General features: G+C 51.0%; 1 protein-coding gene across 6 annotated transcripts; it reads left to right on the top strand.

Annotated features, from left to right (window-relative positions):
- Positions 1-1,349: 1,349 nt before the first annotated feature.
- Positions 1,350-20,585, top strand: SLC8A2 (solute carrier family 8 member A2). Of its 6 annotated transcripts, none has more exons than XM_072608136.1 (11): positions 1,350-1,842; positions 4,914-5,625; positions 6,486-7,153; positions 8,598-9,020; positions 12,750-12,853; positions 13,292-13,309; positions 14,589-14,713; positions 14,982-15,081; positions 16,109-16,387; positions 16,823-16,934; positions 19,313-20,585. In XM_072608136.1, exons 2-11 carry the CDS (start codon positions 4,951-4,953, stop codon positions 19,491-19,493), a joined length of 2,685 nt encoding a protein of 894 aa, XP_072464237.1. In that variant the 5' UTR covers positions 1,350-1,842; positions 4,914-4,950; the 3' UTR covers positions 19,494-20,585. The 6 variants fall into 6 exon arrangements, with proteins under 6 accessions (XP_072464237.1, XP_072464239.1, XP_072464238.1 ...); XM_072608138.1 differs by having other exon boundaries at positions 1,351-1,842; positions 16,823-16,980; XM_072608137.1 differs by lacking the exon at positions 19,313-20,585 and adding an exon at positions 17,477-18,348 and having other exon boundaries at positions 1,352-1,842; positions 16,823-16,980.
- Positions 20,586-21,471: the final 886 nt, after the last annotated feature.

Below are 21,471 nucleotides of genomic sequence, written 5' to 3'. Positions count from 1 at the left end.
AGCGGAGATTGCAGGCTTTTGTGGAAGGAAGTCCCTGTGGAGCTGATTCCTGGGTATCTCTCCTGGGCTTGGTTTGTTTGTTTTTTGCAGTTAGTGTCAGAAAGGGAACTATCCTTCTAATCAATACATCTCCTTTAATGATGGCAAAACAAACCCCAAAATTATCAGGGAGGGCTTTAAATGTTTGAAGTTCACCCTGGAGGCTACAGAGAGCCAAGGAATATTCCCTACCCCCTTCCAGAGATAGTGACTTACTGCCAACTCTTGGGTCTCAGGTCACCCTTGAAGCTTAGAGGGAGGGCCTGCTTTGCAGTGACCATCCTCACCCCAACAAGAGACTGGGGTAGGGGGAGGGCTTGTTCCTCTCCTGGTGGCCAGACTGGAGGGAGGCTATGGAAGACCGGGTCCTTATGACCCTTTTCTCACCACTTTTTCCACGATGGCTGTCCCTGCCTAAGGAAGCAGGAGCCCAGAACAGAGGGTGCCCTGGTGAATGAGATGGTGACATTGAAAGGGGAGGAAGTCCCCCGCTTCTTGGTTTAGGGTGTCCCTGCTTCTGTGGTCTCAGCCTGGGAGGATACTATGATCTCTCCTCCCCTCCATCTACTCCTCATGGTTAGGAGGAGCCTGGTCCTGGGGGAGGGGACAATGCTTTCAGAGTCCCCCCCTCTCCCCAAGAGTACAGACCTAGCCAGATTTGGGTCGTGGGAAGGAGCAGTAATCAGCCTGTGCCAGGAGGTAGTCTGGAGCCAGAGCTGGCACAACCCCCCTGGCATGCCTGCCTCTCCTGTTTTCCCTGACCCAGAGGAAGAAGGCCTGATGGGGAGGGGCCTTTGGGATGGAGGGAGACTGACTGTTCAATTGGACTGGTGAGAAAAGTGACTGCATTGTATCTGAGGGGGAACTGTGTGTGTTGCTCTGAGATCATATGACCCTGGGACTGTCAGTGTGTGAACCTGGAACTGTGTGTCTGAATTTGTGAGTGTGGCATTGTGTATGAGTTTGTGTGACCCTGGAACTACGTGTGTGTGAGTGTGTGTGTGTGTGTGTGTGTGTGTGTGTGTGTGTGTGAGCTTGGGTTTGAGTCTGGAACTCCTACTCTGAATTCTCCCCATCTCCCCTCAGCCCCCTGGGTCCCTCTCCCTAGTGCTGAACATGAATCTATACCTCACCTACCCTAGACAAAGGAGGGTCTCTGATCTTTTCTCCTCCCTCCTCTCCCCTCCTCCTTTTCTCTGGGATCTGTCACACCTCCTCTGCCATCCCTTATCTCTGCTCTCTCCTCTCAGGGCTGCCTACCTCGGAGGTCCTCCCCCTCCCTGCCCACCGCACCCTCAAAGCCCTCCCTTCCTCTCCCAGCCACCCACCTCACTCGGCTTTCCTCCTCCCCTGGCTCTCCACCCCAAGCCTTCCCCTCCTCTTTCCCCTCTCCCTGATCCCTCCCACCTGCCCCTCTTCCCCTCCTTTCTCCTTTCCCAGCTGCCTCCCTCAGCTTGGTCCTCTCCCTCCTCCGTCTTCCTCCCAGCTTCCTCCTCCTTCCCTGGCTCTCCTCCCCTTTCCCGGTCCTTCTTCCTGCTCCTCTCCCCCCCCTCTCACTTCCCTCCCTTCCCTCTCCCCAGCTCTCTCTCTCCCCAGCTCTCTCTCTCTCTCTCTCTCTCTCTCTCTCTCTCTCTCTCTCTCTCTCTCTCTCTCTCTTTCCCTCTCCCCTGGTCTCTCCCTGGTCCTGGTTACCTCTGTCTCTCTCTCCTCATGTCTCATCCCCTCTTTTAATCGCCCCCATCTCACGCATCTTATCTCTGTCTCTTGCTCTCTGGTGGAGCATTGTGATCGGAGAACCAGCAGGTAGGAGCCCCCAAGCTGGGTAAGGAGATGGGGGATGGAGAAGTGGAATGGGAAGGAGATTATTGGTCACTGTTAGAGGATCCAGTCCCTAGACTGGTATGTGCTGGTGGAGGGGGGTGGTGTCCAGTCCTAGTCTATGCATGGGAGGTTGAGTCCCCCAGACTGGTCTGTTTGAAGAAGATAAAATCTTCCAGAGTGGTCTGCAATGAAAGTGGGGGCCCTCAATTGATCCATGCTGGGAAGGGAGGGTCTGAGTGAATGATCTGTGCTGGGTGATGAAGACATGGGTTCCCAGAGCTTTCCTCTAACACTGGGGGGTGGGGTAGGGAGGGAGGATGATTTCTTGAGATTCAGAGGCACAGAACCTATCTGCCCCCTCTGGCTCATGGTACCTGTCTATGGTCCTCTCTGTTTGTCTCTTTTCTGTATATGTGTCCCTTACCTTCATGCCTATCCATCTCTGTTTCTTTGTGCAGTTCCTGTTTCTATATTCTCCAGGTCTCTCCTCTCTCTGTCCCTGATTCCCCCTCCCTCTCCTCTTCCTCTCTTCTCTCGTCTGCCATCCCTCATCTCTCCCTCTCTCTCCCTCTCTCTCTCTCTCTCTCTCTCTCTCTCTCTCTCTCTCTCTCTGTCCCTCCCCCTCAATCCCCTTCTCCCCTCTCTCCCCTCTTCTTCCCCCCAGAGCCTGGTAAATCCCCGCCCACACATTCATCTCCACCCCCGCTTGCGGAGGCGGGTTTCTGGAGGGAGGAGATTGAAATGAGAGGGGGCCCCATGACTGTTCCTGCTACCTGAACTCACACCATTGTCAGATGGAAGGGCTTTCCATCCTTTCCTCCTCTCCACCCCTAGCTCGGTCCCTCTGTCTTATCCCCTAGCTAACCCCTCCCTCTAAACTCATGTCTACCCTACGAGTCTTAACTGTATTCTGACCTCCACCATCCCCACCCTTTGGGGGCTGGTTTGCCCAAAGAAGACACATAGGAGACAAGGAGTCTGAGGACCCTATTGGGGAGGGGAGTCTTTTCATTAACGTGTCCTCTCCCCTGCCCCTGGAAGCCAGTGTTGATTTCCTGAGGGGCTTGCTTAAGACAGTCCTTCCTGAAATGGAATGCCTCATTCCAGATTAGGTCCATTAAGAGAGGGTCAAGAAGCTGGGGGCAGAGGGAAGATGACCCTCGTGAGTGTGTATACATGTGTGTCTGTAAAGTGGTATCTGTGTCTCTGTGTGGTTCAGCTGGGGCACTGTGGGACCAACTGTCTGTTTCAGAGGGTGGTTCTGGGAGAGTGTGTTTTCCTGGTGGTGTAGTTTATGGTTGCATGTGGTCATCCATATGTGTGACTGATTCTGTGTTGGTATTCTGAATCTATGGAGCTGTGTGATTGTGTGTTCATACCTAGGAAATGTCTGTGAGTGTGTGTGTGTGTGTGTGTGTGTGTGTAGCGGCGGGGTTGTTGTGCACCTGGCTCTGTGGCTATGTTGGTGAGTGTGTGTGTGTGTGTGTGTGTGTGTGTTCATTCATGGGAGGGGGCTGTGCTCTTCACATTCACAACTAGAAGACCCAGTGGAATGAGGGTGATACCCTGCACAAAGCTATGGACACATAGTCAAACAGCTGCCTGCCCAGTTACATGCGCACGAGCACACACACACACACACACACACTCACACATATGCCCAAAAAGGCACAGGCACCTGGAAGGAAGAGGAAACTTCCTGCCTGGCCCCATCCTGGCCCACAGCCCAGCCGGCAGCAAAACACGGGGGTCAGACTATGGGAAAGCCTTTCCGACAGCCCCCAGAAAGTTAGGATGTCACTGACAGAGAACAGGCCCCCTCAGGTTATATGACCAGGTTCATCTGGCCCAGGATCTCAAAGCCTTGATCAGGTTTCAGGTCAATGTCAGGGAGAAAGAAAAGCTGATACCTCAAAGCATTAGAAATTGAGTGGCTGCTAAGAGGTGGTTACTGGACATGGGGGTGGAGAGGGTGCCCCCCCTCACTTTACCTTTGGGAAGTCCTTCCTACAAGTCTGCCCACCCTCCCTCCTGCTGCAGGAGCAGGGGTGATGATGACTCAGTAAGAAGGAAGGTGGGACGTAATGAGGCTGAGATCAGTGGAGGGGAGGGGGAGCAGACGCACTGTCTCTGAGTGCTCAGGGGACACCTAGTCTTGGCCTGGCCTCCCTCCTCTGTGCTTTCCCCCACCCCCCAGCTTTTAATAGTCAGAAATTGGTTTCCATGACAGCTGGGAGGAGGTGGGAACTGCTTCTGTCTCTTGTGTCTTGTAACATGCCTGTTATCGTCCCATTCCCTTAGCCCAGGGGGTCCTAGATCACCATCCCGTGGGATCATGGGGAGGGAGAAGGGGGTTCCAAGCTAGGAATTGTCTCCTATTTCTCCACTTGTCTGCTTCCTCTCTCTGTCTTCCTCTCCCTTCCTGGTTTCTGTCTCTTTTCTTCTCTGTCTCACTTTGCCTCTGTGTCTCCCCCTTTCTCTGCGTCTGTCCATCTGTCTATCTGGTCTCTCCCTGTCTGTCTCTCCATCTGTTTGGTCTCTGTGGTCCTCCCTTTCTCCACCTCTCTTCTGGTCTCTGTGTCTCTCCCTATCTCCCTTGCTCTCTCTGCCTGGTGTCGGTGTCTCTCTCCCTGACTCTCCCTATTTTGTTTTTTTTGCCTTGGTCATCAAGGTGTGTCTGTCCCCACCTAGTTTTTCTGATTTTCTCATTCTGTTTCTGCTTCATTTCTCTGTGTGGCTCTCCCTCTATTTTTGAGAATTTTCCTTGAACTTGAAACCCCAGTGAGTGTGTGAGGAGAGTCAGAGCCATATCCTATTCCCTATGTGAGGAGGTCGGGGAAGACACTTGCCCCTCCCTCCTTCAGGACCATGGGCTTGGGAGGAGAGGGTAGAATTTATCTCCTTTTTCTGACTCTCTGTGAGAGTGTGTCTTTTTTCATCTCTGCATATTTCTGCTCTGTGTGTCTGTGCCAATATTCCCCTCTCTTTGCTAGCACCCCCAGCCCTCCCAGAACCTTCTCACCTGACTGCCCATTTTCATCTCTACCCAACAGACCAGACTCATCCCACGCTCCTTTTCCCTGTCTCTTCATGGCACCCTCATTAGCTCTGGCTGGGGCTGCCCTCCTGGCAGGTGTGGCCCCTTGCTCTGGGGACTCTCCTCCCTCAGCCTCCCCACCACCAACATCAAGTCCCAACACAAGCCAAGAGAGCAGCTGCCCTGGTTCTACACGCTGTCAGCCTGGCGTCCTGCTGCCTGTGTGGGAGCCGGATGATCCCTCGCTGGGCGACAAAGCTGCCAGAGCTGTGGTCTACTTTGTGGCCATGGTCTACATGTTCCTGGGCGTGTCCATCATCGCCGACCGCTTTATGACCTCCATTGAAGTCATTACATCCAAGGAGAAGGAAGTCACTGTCACCAAGAGCAATGGGGAGACCAGCGTAGGCACTGTACGCATCTGGAATGAGACCGTCTCCAACCTGACTCTCATGGCCCTGGGCTCCTCAGCCCCAGAGATCCTGCTCTCTGTCATCGAGGTGTGTGGCCATAACTTCCAGGCTGGGGAGCTAGGGCCAGGCACCATAGTGGGCAGCGCCGCCTTCAACATGTTTGTGGTCATTGCCGTCTGTGTCTATGTTATCCCACCTGGAGAGAGCCGGCGCATCAAGCACCTGAGGGTCTTCTTTGTCACAGCCTCCTGGAGCATTTTTGCCTACATCTGGCTCTACCTCATCCTGGCTGTCATCTCTCCTGGTGTTGTTCAGGTAAGCCTGTGGCCCAGGCAACATTTCACCAAACCCAAGCTGGTCCCCTTGATAGCCCCTCCTGCCTTGCTGCTCCAAGGCTGCTTTGCCTAACCCCAAATCTGAACCCAATGCCTCCCCTTGCCACTCTATCTGACACTCTATGATTCTGATATCTCCCTCAGTGTGGTCCAAATAAACTCCCCTAAATCTACCTGCTGTCTCAGTCCTTGCCCTTAACCTGCTGCCTAACCCTAACCCTGCCATCCTCTTCCCTTCTGACCCAAGCACTTCTATCTCCTACCCCCAAACCTGCAGGTCTGAAATCACCAGATTCCAAGCCTGCCATTTATAGGCATAAAAATAATAGGTCACATTTATAGAACAGCTATAAGACTTTGAAAAATTGTTAGCTCCCCCTTCCCTTCCCCTCCAGGCAAAAGAGCAAGGCATCAGATTAAGGTTGGAGTTCCTTTCAGAGCTGGGATAAGAAGATGGACAGAGACAGAAAGATAGGAGAGTGAGTGAGACTCTGCAATAGAAGGAAAGATGTGGAGAGAGGGAAAGATAAGATAAGAAAGATAAGACCAGAGAGGAGGGAGGGAGGAAGACAGACAGACCAGCAAGAGTGAGGACTAGAGAGACAGAGACAGATAAAGAGGAGATGAGGAAAGAGATGGATGGAGATGGGAAGTGGTAAAAAAAAAAAACTGAGCTGGAGGGAAAGATGGGGGAGAGAGAAGGAAGGAAGGGGAGAAAGAGACACAGAGACATTGACTCATGAGAGCACAGGACAGGAGTAGGGGGGGGGCGTCTCAGGTTATCTCTTAACCATTTCCTCTTCCTTGCTCTGCCCCTTCCCTGCCGTGCTTTGCCCCCAGGTATGGGAAGCCCTGCTTACTCTGGTGTTCTTCCCTGTATGTGTGGTCTTTGCTTGGATGGCCGACAAGCGCCTGCTTTTCTACAAGTATGTCTACAAGCGTTACAGGGCAGACCCCCGAAGTGGCGTCATTATTGGGGCGGAGGGCGACTACCCCAAGGGCATTGAGATGGACGGCACCTTTGTGGGACCGGACCATCACCGGGTAGAGGCTGGGATCGGGCCTGGGCCAAGCCCAGAAGACCGTGAGTTGGATGAGAGCCGGAAGGAGGTGATTCAGATTCTCAAAGACCTGAAACAGAAACATCCTGACAAAGGCCTGGACCAGCTGGTGGGTATGGCCAACTACTATGCCCTTCTCCACCAGCAAAAGAGCCGGGCCTTCTACCGCATCCAAGCCACACGCCTCATGACTGGTGCCGGCAACGTGCTTCGGAAGCACGTGGCCGATGCCTCCAGGAAGCCAGCCCTACTTGACGGTCCCGAAGAGGAAGAGGAAGATGGGGCCAGCCACATCTTCTTTGAGCCCAGTCTGTACCACTGTCTCGAGAACTGTGGCTCTGTCTTGCTCTCTGTCGCCTGCCAGGGTGGGGAAGGAAATAGCACCTTCTACGTTGACTACCGTACTGAGGATGGCTCTGCCAAGGCTGGCTCAGACTATGAATACAGGTGAGATTACCCCTCCTCTCCCATCAGCCACCCAACCTCCACCCCAGCCTACTTCCTTCCCAGACACAGCATCCCCTAAGTTTTTTTGTCCTGCTATTAAACATCACTGGGACTAACCAGCTCCTATATACTGTGACTTTGCTCTTGGTGGGTGATTTAGAAGCTGGGACTGGAAGGAGGAATTTATCTGAGGAAAGTAGAAGAGTCATGGTGACTGAGATATTTTTAGGGTAGAAGTGGAATTTTTGTGGCTAGGATCCTGTGTTCCCAAGGGACCCTGACCCAATGCAGAAATTTGGGGGGGGAGGGGAGGGAAGGAGGAGCAATTTCCTTGAAAAGATAAGATTATTTCATAAATCAGAGACTTTCTTCCAAGTGGGGAATTCTCTGTAAGGAAACACCCATCCCTGATACAAGTCACCACTTTCTCTTCAACTTCCTGTTGGGTGGCTGAGTAGGGGCTCTGAGAGGTGACTTCATTTGCTCAGACCCACACAGCCAGGTTGTGTGAGAGACAGAATTCGAATGCGTCTCTCCCTGATTTTGAAAATAGGTCTTTAGCCACTATCCTAATGGAAATCAATTAATTACTATGGATCAGGCACCAGTAGGAAGCACCCCCTTTTCATTAGGGACCGAAATAGGAACTGGGGCTGTGATCTTATTGCTTATTGGGAACTCCCGTATGAGGGAAATTTCTCCTCTGGAGCAGATCAACACAAGCTCTGTCACAGAGGGGCTGGTTCTTTCTCCACTAAAGCAGGATGCCCTTCATTGATCCCCAGTTCCCATTTCATGTGACTTTGCTGGCCCCCACCCCATCCCCAGCCCTGAGACAAGCTTTGGGGGTAACTGAACACAGAGAACCCTAGACTGGGCATGAGGAGAAAAGGAGGGTGCCTCCCATCTAACTAGGGAGAAGGGGCTTCTTCTCAGTTCCTGTGAGGAACCCTCTGAGAACCCTCTAGGCCAGGACACAACGCAGGACCACCCCAGCATGATGCTTCCACCAGCCAGTCATTGGAGGAATTGGGGGAGGGAATTGGGAAGGCAGTCCAAGAAGGAGAATCTGTCTAAGTGAAAATGCAAAGGTGGAAAGAAGTAAGCTATATTCTGTTTTAACACCTGGAAGCTGTGAGTCTCCTCTTCTCCCCAGCTAGACTGGAGGGGACTCTCTGAGGGTGGGGCCTTGAGGTTCTCCTTCACAGTCTCCCCTAGACTTCTAAGCATTTTGGGGGGTGTTTGGTAGCTAGGTTAAGACTCTTGACTTTGTCTCAACTCTGGATGCACGACTTTGGGCAAATTCCTTCCCTTCTCTGGGCCAGTTTCCTCACTTGTAAAAGGAGGGACTTGGAATGGCGTCTCTGAGGTTCTAAAAGGAAGATTCTAAGATCCAGGCTGTACGATGACTCCTGGTTTTTTTCCCTCCATGAATCTCCCAAAGTGAGGGCACGTTGATTTTCAAGCCTGGCGAGACCCAGAAGGAGCTGCGTATTGGCATCATAGACGACGACATCTTTGAGGAAGACGAACACTTCTTCGTGCGACTGATGAACCTGCGGGTTGGGGATGCCCAGGGCATGTTCGAGCCAGACGGCGGCGGGAGGCCCAAGGGCCGGCTAGTGTCCCCCGCCCTCGCCACGGTCACCATCCTGGACGACGACCACGCGGGCATCTTCACTTTCCAGGACCGGCGGCTTCATGTTAGCGAGTGCATGGGCACTGTGGATGTCCGAGTGATCCGCAGCTCTGGGGCTCGAGGCACCGTTCGCCTGCCCTATCGGACGGTGGAGGGCACGGCTCGTGGTGGGGGCGTCCACTATGAGGACGCCTGCGGGGAGCTTGAGTTTGGAGACGACGAGACCATGTGAGGGACCGTGAGCTCTTGGGGAGGGGTAGGGCTGAGCAACTCACGCCCAGGGGACCAGAGGAATTGTGTCCGTAGAGAGTGGGGACATCCCTAGGGAGAAGGGGACACTAAAGAATTCATAGAGACACTCAAAACAGAGAAAGGTCCAGAGAGAATGTCATTCCAGCTGACTTCGGTCCAGGGGTGGGACAGGAGTCCTCAGTGGGGAGGAGAAGAGGCCCCCAAGTGCCATTCTCCTGCAGGGAGAGTTTTCTGCCTGGGGATGGGATGTCATCTCTCTTCCCTCTCCCTGTATCCTCTCCCCTAATTAGCTATGTTTGCCAATAGGCCCCACAGGGGGCCAGTGAGTGACTCACTACAGGCTGGGTTGGCAGAGGAATTGAGATGAAGAGAACAGAAAGGAGCAGGGAGGAACTGAGGAGAGCATTGGACCCCAGAAAGATACAGATGGTCAGGGCTGGAGGGTGGTGGGAGAGAAAAACCCAAGCCCTGGGTGGGCAGAGAATGTTTGCAGAACAGTTAGCGCAGCAGGTGGTTTGGAGGCTGGAATGGAAAGACTTCCTGAGGTAGATTCCCTGAGCCTGGCCCCTTCTCCCCTCACCCTAAAGCCCCCAAACATATTTATATTTGTACAGATTTGATCTGAATCTGTGGCTTCATCAACTCGAGGGAATTCCCAGTGTAGAAACTCCCTCCATTGATTTAAGCCAGCAGCTCATCTGTAACTTTGTCTTAGCTGCCTAGATCACTGAAAGTTTAAATCACTCGACAGCCAGAATGTGTCAAAGATAGCATTTGAACCCAAGACTTCCTGACTTCAGGTCAGCCCTGTATCCAGTATTCCAGTGTGTCTCTCAAAAATGTACAGCTCCATGTACAGACTTGGAGAGAGATCCAGAGGCAGAGACATAGAGTGAGACACAGAGACACACATGAGGGTCTACAGGTGATGGCAAGGAGAGAGACATAGGGATATCCAGAGATAAGTGCCAAAGGGAGACCCAGACCCAGGAAGATGTGTGAGGACAGAGATAAAAGGAGATGGATACCCTGAGAGAGAAAAATCAGAAATATGTGGCAATATGCAGATGATGCCCATGGAGACAAAGACCAGCTGACAGACTCATAGATGTGAGGATAATTCCTGTGTGAGCCTCTCTCCTCTTTTCCCCAACTTTCTCTTTATCCCCCCCTCTCTTTCTTTTTCCCTCATCTTTCTCTCTCTCCCTTCCCCTCTCTTTCTCCCTCATCTCTTTTTTCCCTCCATTTCCCTCTTTTTCTTTCTCTCTCTTTCCTCTCTCCCCATTCTCTCCCTATCTCCTCTTTCTCCTTTCTCTCTCTTTCCTCTTTCTCCCCATCCTCTCTTTTTCCCCAGCTCTCTTTTTCCTTTCTCTCTCTTTCTCCTTCCATCTCTTTCCCTCTTTATCCTTCCTCTCTTTTTCCTTCCCTCTTTTTCCTTCTTTCTCTTTTTCTCTTCCCCCTCACACACACACACACACACACACACACACACACATGAACATGAACATGATCACGCACACAGAGACAGACTCCATCCATCACTTTCCACCCTCGCACTGCCACTGAGGAAGCTGCCAGCCCTTGCCTTCCCTCCCTCCACCCTCCATTCCAAAGACAGAGATGGAACTGGAGCCCTCCCAGCTGCTGCCTGAGCCTTCTGTTCACAGATCTGGGCAACAGAGCTTCATCCCCCATCCTCCCCCACCAAAATCACTGTGCACCGGGGCTTCTGTGTCAAAGACAAGGTGGAGAGAGACACCGAGAAAGAGCTACAGACATAGATGCTCAGACAGAGGGAAAATCTCATGGAGACAAGGAGACTGAGGGAGTGTCATTCTCAGGAAGCCCAGATCTTGTCAAACTTCACACTTTCCTCCTGTTTCATGACCCTGTCCCTTCCCTGTCCTCATTCACCCTGGATGCATGAGAGTTTGTGTGTGTGTGTGTGTGTGTGTGTGTGTATGTGTGTGTGTGTGTGAGAGAGAGAGAGAGAATAAGAATGAGAACATAAACCCAACATGGTATATAGTATAGGTGTCAGAGGTCTAAGAGGGGAGTCCAGGGACCTGGGTTTAGATAAATGTGGTGTTCTTTAATAGCTATGTGACTTTGGTGAAGCAACTTTACTTCTATGGACCTCAGTTTCCTCTTCTGTAAAATGAGGGGGTTGAATTTGGTTAGTCCCCCTTCAGCTCTGAGAATCGAAGCTGTTACTGAAATCTGAGTTCAGCACCTTGGACAGCCCCTCCCCCTCCTTAAGAGTGATTTCTGGGGGTAGCTTTTTTCCCCACCTACAGGAATTTAAAATACATAGGAGGGAAAAGAGAGAGTGGGAAGGTGGGTATTGGAGTGAGGCGGTGTGTGTGTGTGTGTGTGTGTGTGTGTGTGTGTGTGTGTGTGCGCGCGTACATGGTTCGTATGAATCAGTGACAATTGTATGGATTGTGTCACATCTGAACTTTGTGTCTCCCTCAGCACAAGACCCTGGACACAGCAGGAATTTAGTATATGTTAATTGAATTTGATTGAACTAAACCAAACTGGTTTAGTTTGTGCCATGTTATTCTGCAGGTGCTATTTCTGGTCACAGTGTTGTTGAGTGTATGTGGTCTGGTTGTGTGTTTTATGGTGCTTGTGTGACCCTGTGATCCCGTGGTGAATACTTGGCTCTATCTATTACCTCCATGCCCCTGTTGTCTACAGTATTCTTATTGTGTGGTTGTGTTGGTGTGTGGCTATGCTTAGTAACAACAACTATAGCAACAACTCCTATTTCTATCCAACTTTAAAGTCTACAAAGCACTTTTCTAGACATTATCCCCTTTGAACTTTCTAATAACCCTGGGAGTTAGGTACTACAGGTACTATGCCCACTTTAAAGATGAAAAAACTGAGGCTTAGGGAGGGAAAATTTCATAGGATCATAGACAGAGAGCTAGAAGAGACCTCAGATGCCATCTGGTCCAACTCCTTCATTTTACAGATGGGAAAGTAAGGTGTTAAATGATTTGCCCAGGGGCACAAGATGGTCAGTTCGTCAAGGTCGGATTTGAAGTAAGGTCTTTTGATTCTACAGTCAGATCCCTTTCTATTGTACCACAGTTGCCCGGGGTCATACACCTAGTAAGTTTTGGATGTAAGATTCAAAACTTTTAGGTGTTGGCTGACATCATTATTTCCTCCGTAGCTTTTATTGTTATATGATTGTGAGTTGAACAGTTGTACGATTAGGTACCAGTATTATATGACTGGATGTCAGTTATGTGTAGTTGTATCAGTTGTGTTTGTGTTATACAGTGAGGTGTCAGTGTTTTCTGACACCACGTGTCTAGTTTATGTGTTTTGTGACCTTGTGTCTGTAATGTACAATCAAACACAACATTTGTGCTCATTTTGAGGCTCTGTATGTGTGTGATGCTGCTGTGTGACTGGAGTGTTTGTGTTGGGGTCTGTGACTGTGAGACAGTTTTTCCTCTGTTTTCCCCCTTCACAAATCTGAGTCCAATTCCCATGGGGATAGAAATGCTGAAGAAGCCAATTAGTGTCCAATTAACCCCCATGAAACCCAAAATCTGTTAGGAGTGGATCAGAATCAGGATATGAGGGCTTAGGAGGAATTACTAGATGCTTGGCTAGAGTCCCCAAGAGAGGACAATGGAGGATGGATGGGCAACAGGCATCTGTCTCTCTCCTTTTTCCAACCAGGAAGACTCTCCAGGTGAAGATAGTAGATGATGAGGAATATGAGAAAAAGGACAACTTCTTCATCGAGCTGGGCCAACCCCAGTGGTTGAAGCGAGGGATCTCAGGTGCCTGTGGCTATAGTTGGTCTGGGGGTTGGGGAGGGTCAGAGGGGCTGGACCAGGAGATGGCAGGGGTCAATTTAGTAACTGAATGAAGGAAGATGTGGAGGGATCAGACCTGAGAGGATGAACCAGAGAACCAGATGGGGCATAGATGGGTGGGTGGACAAAGGTTTCAGGGGCATGGAGAATCAAGGCTGAATGGGGATAGAGGTGACCCTTAGGAGAAAGGTGATCTAAGAAGAAGAGGGACGCAAGGGTAGGACCACTAGCCTCTGATCAGAACCATGGACAGTTCCCCAAACGCTCTTCTCTTCTGGGTAGAGTAGGTGGGATAGCAATGGGTTAAAGGGGATAGGTGTCCAAAAAAGTAGGATTGTCTCAGATGAGACCCAGTTAACACCTTTTCTTTCTCTGTCTCTGTATCTTTGTCTTTCCTTCCAGCTCTCCTGCTCAATCAGGGTATGTAGGCTCAGGTGGCAAAAGACTGAGACTGGGGGAAGGCAATAATGGGGCTGAGTTTTTTTTTTCAGATTCTTGGAGATAAGACTACCTTTAAAGGTAAGGTTGGGTTGGATTTAGAATTGGGATGTAGTCAGGATTGGATTGGGTATTGGATTAGTGAAGATTTGTACTCAGAATGATTGATTGAAGATTAGGGTCAGTTTCAGGTTCAGATTTAAGATTGAGTAGGAGGTTGAATCCAGGTTCCACTTTGGGGTCAAGATTTGACTTAAGGTTAAAACTGAGATCAAAATTTGCCTTGAAATTCAGGATAAGGTTAGGTTTGGTGTCTCAGCTACTCTCAGGGATCAAGGTCAGTTGCATGGTTAGGGTTAAGACAATTTTCAAGGGACAGCTAGGTGGTGCAGTAGATAGAGCACTAGCCCTGATGTCAGGAGGACCTGCATTCAAATCTGGCCTCAGATACTTACTACCTGTGTGACCCTGGGCAAGTCACCTAACCCCGATGGCCTCAAAAAGGATTATATTCAGAGTTAATGTGAGCATGGATCAGAGGATTTTGATAATTAGATTTGAAAGATGCATCAATTTTAGAGTCAGGATCAGGGTTAGGGTTGATACTGATATGAAGATGGCATTCAGTTCAGGCTTAGATTTAAGATATGTATTAAAGTTAGATTTCAGATTTGATCTGGACTAAGGAAGGGGTCCTGACTCAAGTTGAATGTGGTCTAATGATGAAGATGCACCATTTTGTGGGAAGTTTGAAGTCAGCCTTCAGGTGAGGATCTGGGAAGGGTTTGAAATCTTAGTATATGATATGACATGATGCCATCTGACTGGGAGATGAGGCCTCCCCCTTCCGAACTTTCCAAAACCCTTCCAAGCTGGTGAGAACTCAGAAGCTGAGTGTGGGACTCACTCTAGAAAGCCAGAGTGGAATAGAGAAGATCCAAAGGCCTTAGGGAGAGGCAAGGAGAGATTCCATTAAAGGCCCTGAAAGATGGAAAAAGTGGGGAGAGGTGGAGAGGAGGAGGAAGGAAGAATGGAGTCTGGAATATTTGGGGACCATCATGAGGGAGCAGAGGGAGGATGTTGAAGAAGGCAGTTTAATGAGCTGGAAGATTGAGGCTGGGGCTAAGCTATTGTGGCTCTACAAGCCAGCTCAGCTTCACCCCTCCTTGGGGCCTGAAGCAGCCAAGCCTTCCCAGAATCTAACCTTCATCCTTCACACTGCAACCGAATCCTCCATCCCTTCCCACGACCTGTCCCATAGGGGATGGAGATCGGAAGCTGACTGCTGAAGAAGAGGAGGCCCGGAGAATTGCAGAAATGGGGAAGCCAGTCCTGGGGGAGAACTGCCGCCTCGAAGTCATCATAGAGGAATCTTATGATTTTAAGGTGATGGATTCAGGGTTCGGAGCTTGGGGACACAAGGTAGAAGAGCAGGGAGTCCTGGGGATGGGGGTGGGGATGGGGATGGGGATGAAGGACCCGGGAGCCCTGGAAAGGAAGCCTCCATGTGTCTGCCCCACTGTCAGTACCATGGAGAGCACCCATAGTCATTCCCCTTCTGGTTGAAGCTGGAGGGGGGGGGGGTGTGGAGAGAGGGAAAATGGGGTGGAGACTTGAGTTCTGTGGGACCAGCATTCTATCTTCTTTCCCTCAGAACACAGTGGACAAGCTTATTAAGAAAACAAACTTAGCTCTGGTAATTGGCACCCATTCCTGGAGGGAACAATTTCTAGAAGCCATCACTGTCAGTGCAGGTACCACTTGCCCCCTCCTATTTCCTCCACCCTGCCCCAAGATTAGAAAGTAGAGAGAAGGAGAGAGAGACAGAGACAGAGACAACAGCAGCGACAGAGAGACAGAGAGACAGAGACAGAGACAGAAATAGAGACATCAACGGAGAGAGACACAGAGAGATACACAGCAAAAGACAGAAAGAGAGAGAAAGGAGAAACAGATAAAGAAATAAGAAGATAGGAGATAAAGACAGGAAAGAGAGAAGGGGAGAAGAAGGCAGAAGAGACAGGAAAATCTGAGATGCCTCAAGCCTAGTCAAAGCTGTGCCTCTGTTGGATGCTGGGCAAATATGTTTGGACCTTGGTTTGTTCCAGACTTATGTCTAGGCCTTGGTTTCTCTCTATCTGAACTGAGGAGATTGGACTTGGTGGTGCACTCCTCCAGGATCTCACATTATGTGGCTACAGACAGATGCTGGGGGAGGCAGACTGGAGGAAGAGGCCAACAATTATATGGGGAGGGAAGGGATTGAAATGAAGATTTCTTCAGCTTGGGGAGGGGCAGGACCACATGGAGGGGGCCAGGCACCACTGTGTTTATTGGGGTGAGACCTTGAGAATGTCCTCAGTAGCATCAGGGAGAGTTGTCCTTCTAACATCTCCCCCCTCTTCCCCAGGAAGGCTTCAGAATGGCAGTGTTGCCCCTCTATCCAAGGGGACCAAAGAGTAGCAAGACTCCTGAATGTCCCCCTCCTTTAAACCCTCATTCCTGATCTCCAATTAGAAAGAAACTAGGGTTAGGAGATGAGATATGGAGATGAGGGAAAAAAGACAAAGGGGTCTAAACCAAATCAAAGTAACTAGACCTAGTAGAAACCAGGCAATGGGAATTAAGAACAATGGAGACTAGAAGAAATGAAACTGTGGCATGCCTAATAGATGTTCTTAGAAAGGATGTCTGGGAGAAAAAAAGGTGAGGAGGGTCTCAAAGCCCAGAAGATGGAGCCCACCACTCCTGCCCTCTGATGAGGCTTGTCTGGTTGTGTAGGGGATGAGGAAGAGGAGGAGGACGGGACCAGGGAAGAGAGGCTGCCCTCCTGCTTTGACTACGTGATGCACTTCCTGACCGTTTTCTGGAAGGTGCTGTTTGCTTGTGTCCCCCCAACTGAGTACTGCCATGGTTGGGCCTGCTTTGGAGTCTCCATCTTGGTCATTGGGCTTTTGACGGCTCTCATCGGAGATCTGGCTTCCCACTTTGGCTGCACCGTTGGCCTCAAGGACTCTGTCAATGCCGTAGTCTTTGTGGCCCTGGGGACATCCATCCCAGGTACTAGGGCAAAGGGCAAGGAGGTTGAGAGGGGAGACACGTGGATGGAGGGAGATGGAGGAGAGGAGGAAACCATAGGAACAGACACACAGAGAAAGGAGGGACTAAAGGGGACAAAGACTGAGAGACAGAGAGAGAGGAGATGAAGGAGGAAGAGATCAGCAAAAAGGAGGGAAGGATTCAGGGAGACAAGCTGAGAGAGAAGTAGAGAGGAATGGGTAGATATGGAGAGGGAGAAACAGAAGCAGAGACCAACTGAGAGTCTGAGATGGGGAGACTGAGGCAGAGGGAAAGAAAAAGATGGAGAAAAGTGGAGATGGGAGACCCAGAAGCCCACCAAGAGAGGCTGGGGAAGTGATGAGAGGGGAGCTGGAGGAGGGATGTGGGCTCCCTTGGAAGGGCTGACAGTCTCTTTCCACCCCCCTCCTGGGACAGACACATTTGCCAGCAAGGTGGCGGCCCTGCAGGACCAGTGCGCTGACGCTTCCATTGGCAATGTGACCGGATCCAATGCTGTGAACGTCTTCCTGGGCCTGGGTGTAGCATGGTCGGTGGCTGCTGTCTACTGGGCAGCCCAGGGCCGGGCCTTTGAGGTGCAGGCCGGAGCCCTGGCTTTCTCTGTCACTCTCTTCACCATCTTTGCTTTCGTTGCTGTCTCGGTCCTGCTCTACCGCCGGCGGCCCCACATTGGGGGCGAGTTGGGGGGACCCCGAGGGCCCAAGCTGGCCACTGCAGCCCTCTTCCTGGGCCTCTGGCTGCTCTACATCCTCTTTGCTAGCCTGGAGGCCTATTGCCACATCCGGGGCTTCTAGAAGATGCCTCTGCCTCCATGGGCAGCCCTACTGCCCTGCCCATCCTAAGGATCTATGACCACACCCAGGGCTCCTGGAGGGGTGGCACAATCCAATCCCAGGGAGTCCTCCCCTCATGCTTGGGTAGCTACTGCCACATCTCTGGCTTCTAGGGCCCCTCCCCCAGCTCTGGAATGCTCTGCCCTTGCCCTTCCTTGGGGAAAATGCCTCCTCCAGGGAGCCCTCTCCCTTCTCCTTTCCTAAGGATATTGCCACATCCTCCATCCTTTTCTTCCAGGCTGGGATGCTCATTCCAAGCTCCAGAGACAGCACCTTTTCCTGGCCCCTTAGGAATATAGCCTCCTCCAGGGAGCCTGCCCAGCCTTTCTGACCAGAAGAGCTACTGCCGCAGCCGGGCACTGCCCAGAGACACTCTCCCCTCCCTGCCCCTCCCCAGGGCTTCCCCTTTCAGGGAGATCTCCCTGTCCTTGGAATACTGCCACACCTGGGCTCTCAGGTCACCCCGTCCACGGAGGCCTCCTGCCCTTTGCCTCCTGCTAACTTGTGTGCCAGTCACAGCTTCCAGTCCCCCCTCCAGGCCCTGCTCCCCTACCATATACCACCTCCAGGGAGCTCAGCTCTCTTCCCAAGAATCTACTGCCATCCACTCAGTCTTCTGGGGATTCTCATTCTTAGAGTGCATCTAAGGGCTCCTGGAGAGACCAGAAACTCTTTCCCCGCAAAGACCTCCCTTCCAAAGAGTCATGTCCCCATTCTCACCAGCCTTAGAGTCCCAAGGTTTGGGGGAACTTAAGTTCCCCATCTCCTCGGACTGCCCACTCCTGTCCTCTTCTGACTCCTTGGCCCTCCTCCCACTCCCTTAACCTGTGGATGCCTCTCCGGGTGGGGTAGATAGAGCCCCCAAGCCCAGAACCAGGAGGTCTGGCTTCTAGTCCTCTCAGACTCAGTATGTGACCTGGGCCAGTCTCTTTTCTCCTAGAGGGGATTGCAGGAACCCTCCTTATCTGACCCCTGCCCTACTCAGGCCAGTGCAGGGCAGGGATGACTCAGGCCCCATGACACCTGGGGATTGGAATGCACTTTGCATCTGCAACTTCGAACATTCCAGGGGCCCCTGCTTCTCCTGCTACCTCTGGGCCCCGGCTGGGAACGGGGGTGGGGTGCAGGGGCGGGGGGGGGGGTGTATATAGTGTCGGGGGCGGGGTGGGTGGGCTGCATGATTTGGGGGGACAGAATCGCTGCAGGGGGAGGGAGGGAGGGCAAGAGCCCTCCAGGTCTGTCCCCTCCCCCTCTAAATCAAATAGTGGAAGGGGGGCAAGGAAGCCCAAGAATAGGGCAGGACCGAGGGAGGAGAACCAGAGAAGACCCTCCCACATATACACTCCCTCCCTGAAAACTGCCCTCAAGGAAAAACCAGAGGGCCAGAAGGGACCAACGCTATCTGACAGCCAGCCCTGTCATGTCCCTGCCCACTGAGGGGGTGGGCTCAGGGGAGGAGGTCTTGTTTTTAACTTTAACTTTGGAGGCTCAATGTCTGTTGGTCTTCTGCATTTTCTTACTGTGGATTTTGTTTCAACCCCCTCCCCAAGATCTCTGGGATCAGATGGCCCTAAAGTGGGGAGGGGGAGAGCGTGGGACTGGAGAGAGGGCTCCAGGTTTACCTGGACTCTTGCATCTGTCTTCTCTCTCCTTCTGTGCCCCACTCTGTCTCTTCCTCCCTCCATCCCCATCTCTGTGATTTCTGCAAAAGTTGACATAAAAGTTTGGAATTCTGCCTGTGAGATGCCATCTTTGGGGGTTGGGAATGAGGAGGAGGAAAAGGATCAGGAAGGGACTAAGGGCCTCTTTTGGCAGCCCCCATAACCTTCACTAACTGGAAAGTGGAGTATGAAAGATCAAGATAGATACTCAAGGATAAAAGCCCCCATAGAAACCCCCCTCCCCCCAACCATACCTGGTCACATCCATAGTTTGGCTAAACACTCACTTGCTAGAAGCCATGCCCACATTCTAACTAGGCGAACCCCAGTCTAACTATTTGCACTTAGATCTCACTAGCTGCATCCAGCCCATTAGATGGGACCACTAATAAAAACTTCCCACCTACTCTTAGCACTCCTGGAGGCTCATGTTGGTGTTGTTCGAGGAAGAAGAGCTCTCTGGATTACCTGACTCAAGACCTCATCAGTTCTCCTAGGCTATTGCAAGTCTCCCAATTGACCCTCCTGCCTGTCTACTCTTCAGTCCATCCTTCCCATGGTCACCAAAGTGGTTTTCCTAAGCCACACCTCTGATCATGTCACACATGCACACACCCCTGGTCCTGTGGTCCTCCTCTTTATATCTAGGATGAGACTTCTGTTCCTCAATTTGGCACTTACAACTGACTCCAGCCCACCTTTCCATCCTCATTACCCATCCCACCCCTTCTCCCATGCTGGAGTCTGGCCAAGCTTCCCCCTGCCCCTGCCCACCTCCCTCCCCTCAGAATGCTCCTCCTGCTCCCCTCAATGCTCAGCTCAAAGGCCTTGATCATTCCAGCCGCACAGACCCTGCCCCATTACCTTGTATCTATTGTGCAGGTTTTTTAAAATACACTTATTTATGTGCACATTGTTTTTCCAGACTGAATGTAAAGTCTTTGAGGGTATTTTTGTCTTGTGTCTTCAGTATGCAGCTTGGTGCCTGAGACAAAGTAGGGCCCCATAAATGCTTATCTTGTTCACTGAATTTCCTCCACTCCCACCTCCATCCCTACGACTTTGAATTCTGAGCCAGGGAAGCGTGGATGAGGGGTAAAGAAAATTAGGCTCCAAGATATACTTGCTGCACAGCCATCTCCCTGCTCCTACCTGATTTCTCTCTAGAATAGGGCCAACAGTTGAGGGGCTGGGGGCTCAGAGAGGAGGACTGGAATCATTTAGGGGAGGGAGAGGGAGTATCCACTGCTGCTCAGGGAGGGTGCTCTACCCCAGAGCCAAGGCTGAGTGACCTCTGCAGTGTGCAAGATTCAGGTTAGAGTCAAGGAAAGCCCTCCCCAGAGGAAAGGGAGGGTTGGGGACAGACACTGGGGCCCCCAGGGATTCCATTCCCTAGGCTTCATTTCCTCTCAGCCCACAAGAGGGCATTTGATCCGCAAGAATCAGGGAGATAGATGCGTTTGTTGGGATATCCTACAAAGCCTTCTTGAGCTCTCTGCTGTGCTCCTCACTCAGTCGACCACTCCATTTTTTTTTATTATTTTGAATTTAATAAACATTTAAAAGATTTTTACATACAAAGCAAAACAGAAAAAGAACTATGAATGAAAAATTATATGTGAATCTTTATTACATAGAGCTTGCTTTTTAAAAAGTATATAATAAATTCAACATGTAACTTTCAAAGTTGTCCTGCTCCTCTGTGATTCCTTCGAGCCTTCTTTCTGTTCCCTTCTGTGCATTTTAAAAATGTTTCAGTGAATCTCTTTCCTTTCTTTTCGTCTTTGACGGACCATGTTTATGACTCTTCTTTAGGTTATTGTAACACAGTTCTCTCCTAGTCGTCCTACCTGACTGACTATACCCTCTCTACCTTCTTTGCTGGATCTTCATCCACTTCATAACTGATAACTGGTGGGGGGCGGGGGGCGGGGAGGGAAGTCTCCCATTCTCTCTCCAGAACCCATTTCTCTTTTCACTTGGTGATCTCATTGGCTCACATGGATTCAATTTTCTTCTCTTTGTAGAGACTCAGATCCAGTCCTAACTCCTCTCCCACTCTCCACTACACATCTCCAACTGGATGTCCCATAGACATCTTCAACTCAACATTTCCAAAACTGAAGTCATCAACTCTCCCCCCAAAACTTTACCTTACTTCCCAACTCTTCTACTGCTGTTGAATACGTCACCATCCTCCCAAGTCAGCTAAATTCAAAACCTAGGTATTATCCTTGACTTTCACTCTCCCATGGCCCACCCCTCCCCAATGTCCCATCAGTTATCAACTACTTTTGATTCTGCCTTTGTAATCTCTCCCATATGCATCCTTCTCTCCTCTGACACTGAAATTAGCCTGCCACAGACCCTCATCACCTCATATCTGGGCTACTGGAGTAGCCAGGTGGTTGATCTCCCTGTCTTCTTTCCCCACTCTACTTCTTCCTCCACCAGCTATTCACTTTATCTTCCTAAGGTGCAGGTCTGACCATATCATCTCCTACTCCATTCAAAAAAATTCTAGGAACTCCCTATTACCCCCAGCACTGATTACAAAATCCTGTGATTGGCT

Source organism: Notamacropus eugenii, chromosome 5 (genome assembly GCF_028372415.1).
Source record: "Notamacropus eugenii isolate mMacEug1 chromosome 5, mMacEug1.pri_v2, whole genome shotgun sequence".
Lineage (NCBI taxonomy): Eukaryota > Metazoa > Chordata > Mammalia > Diprotodontia > Macropodidae > Notamacropus > Notamacropus eugenii.
This window is presented reverse-complemented; position numbering and strand designations above follow the sequence as displayed.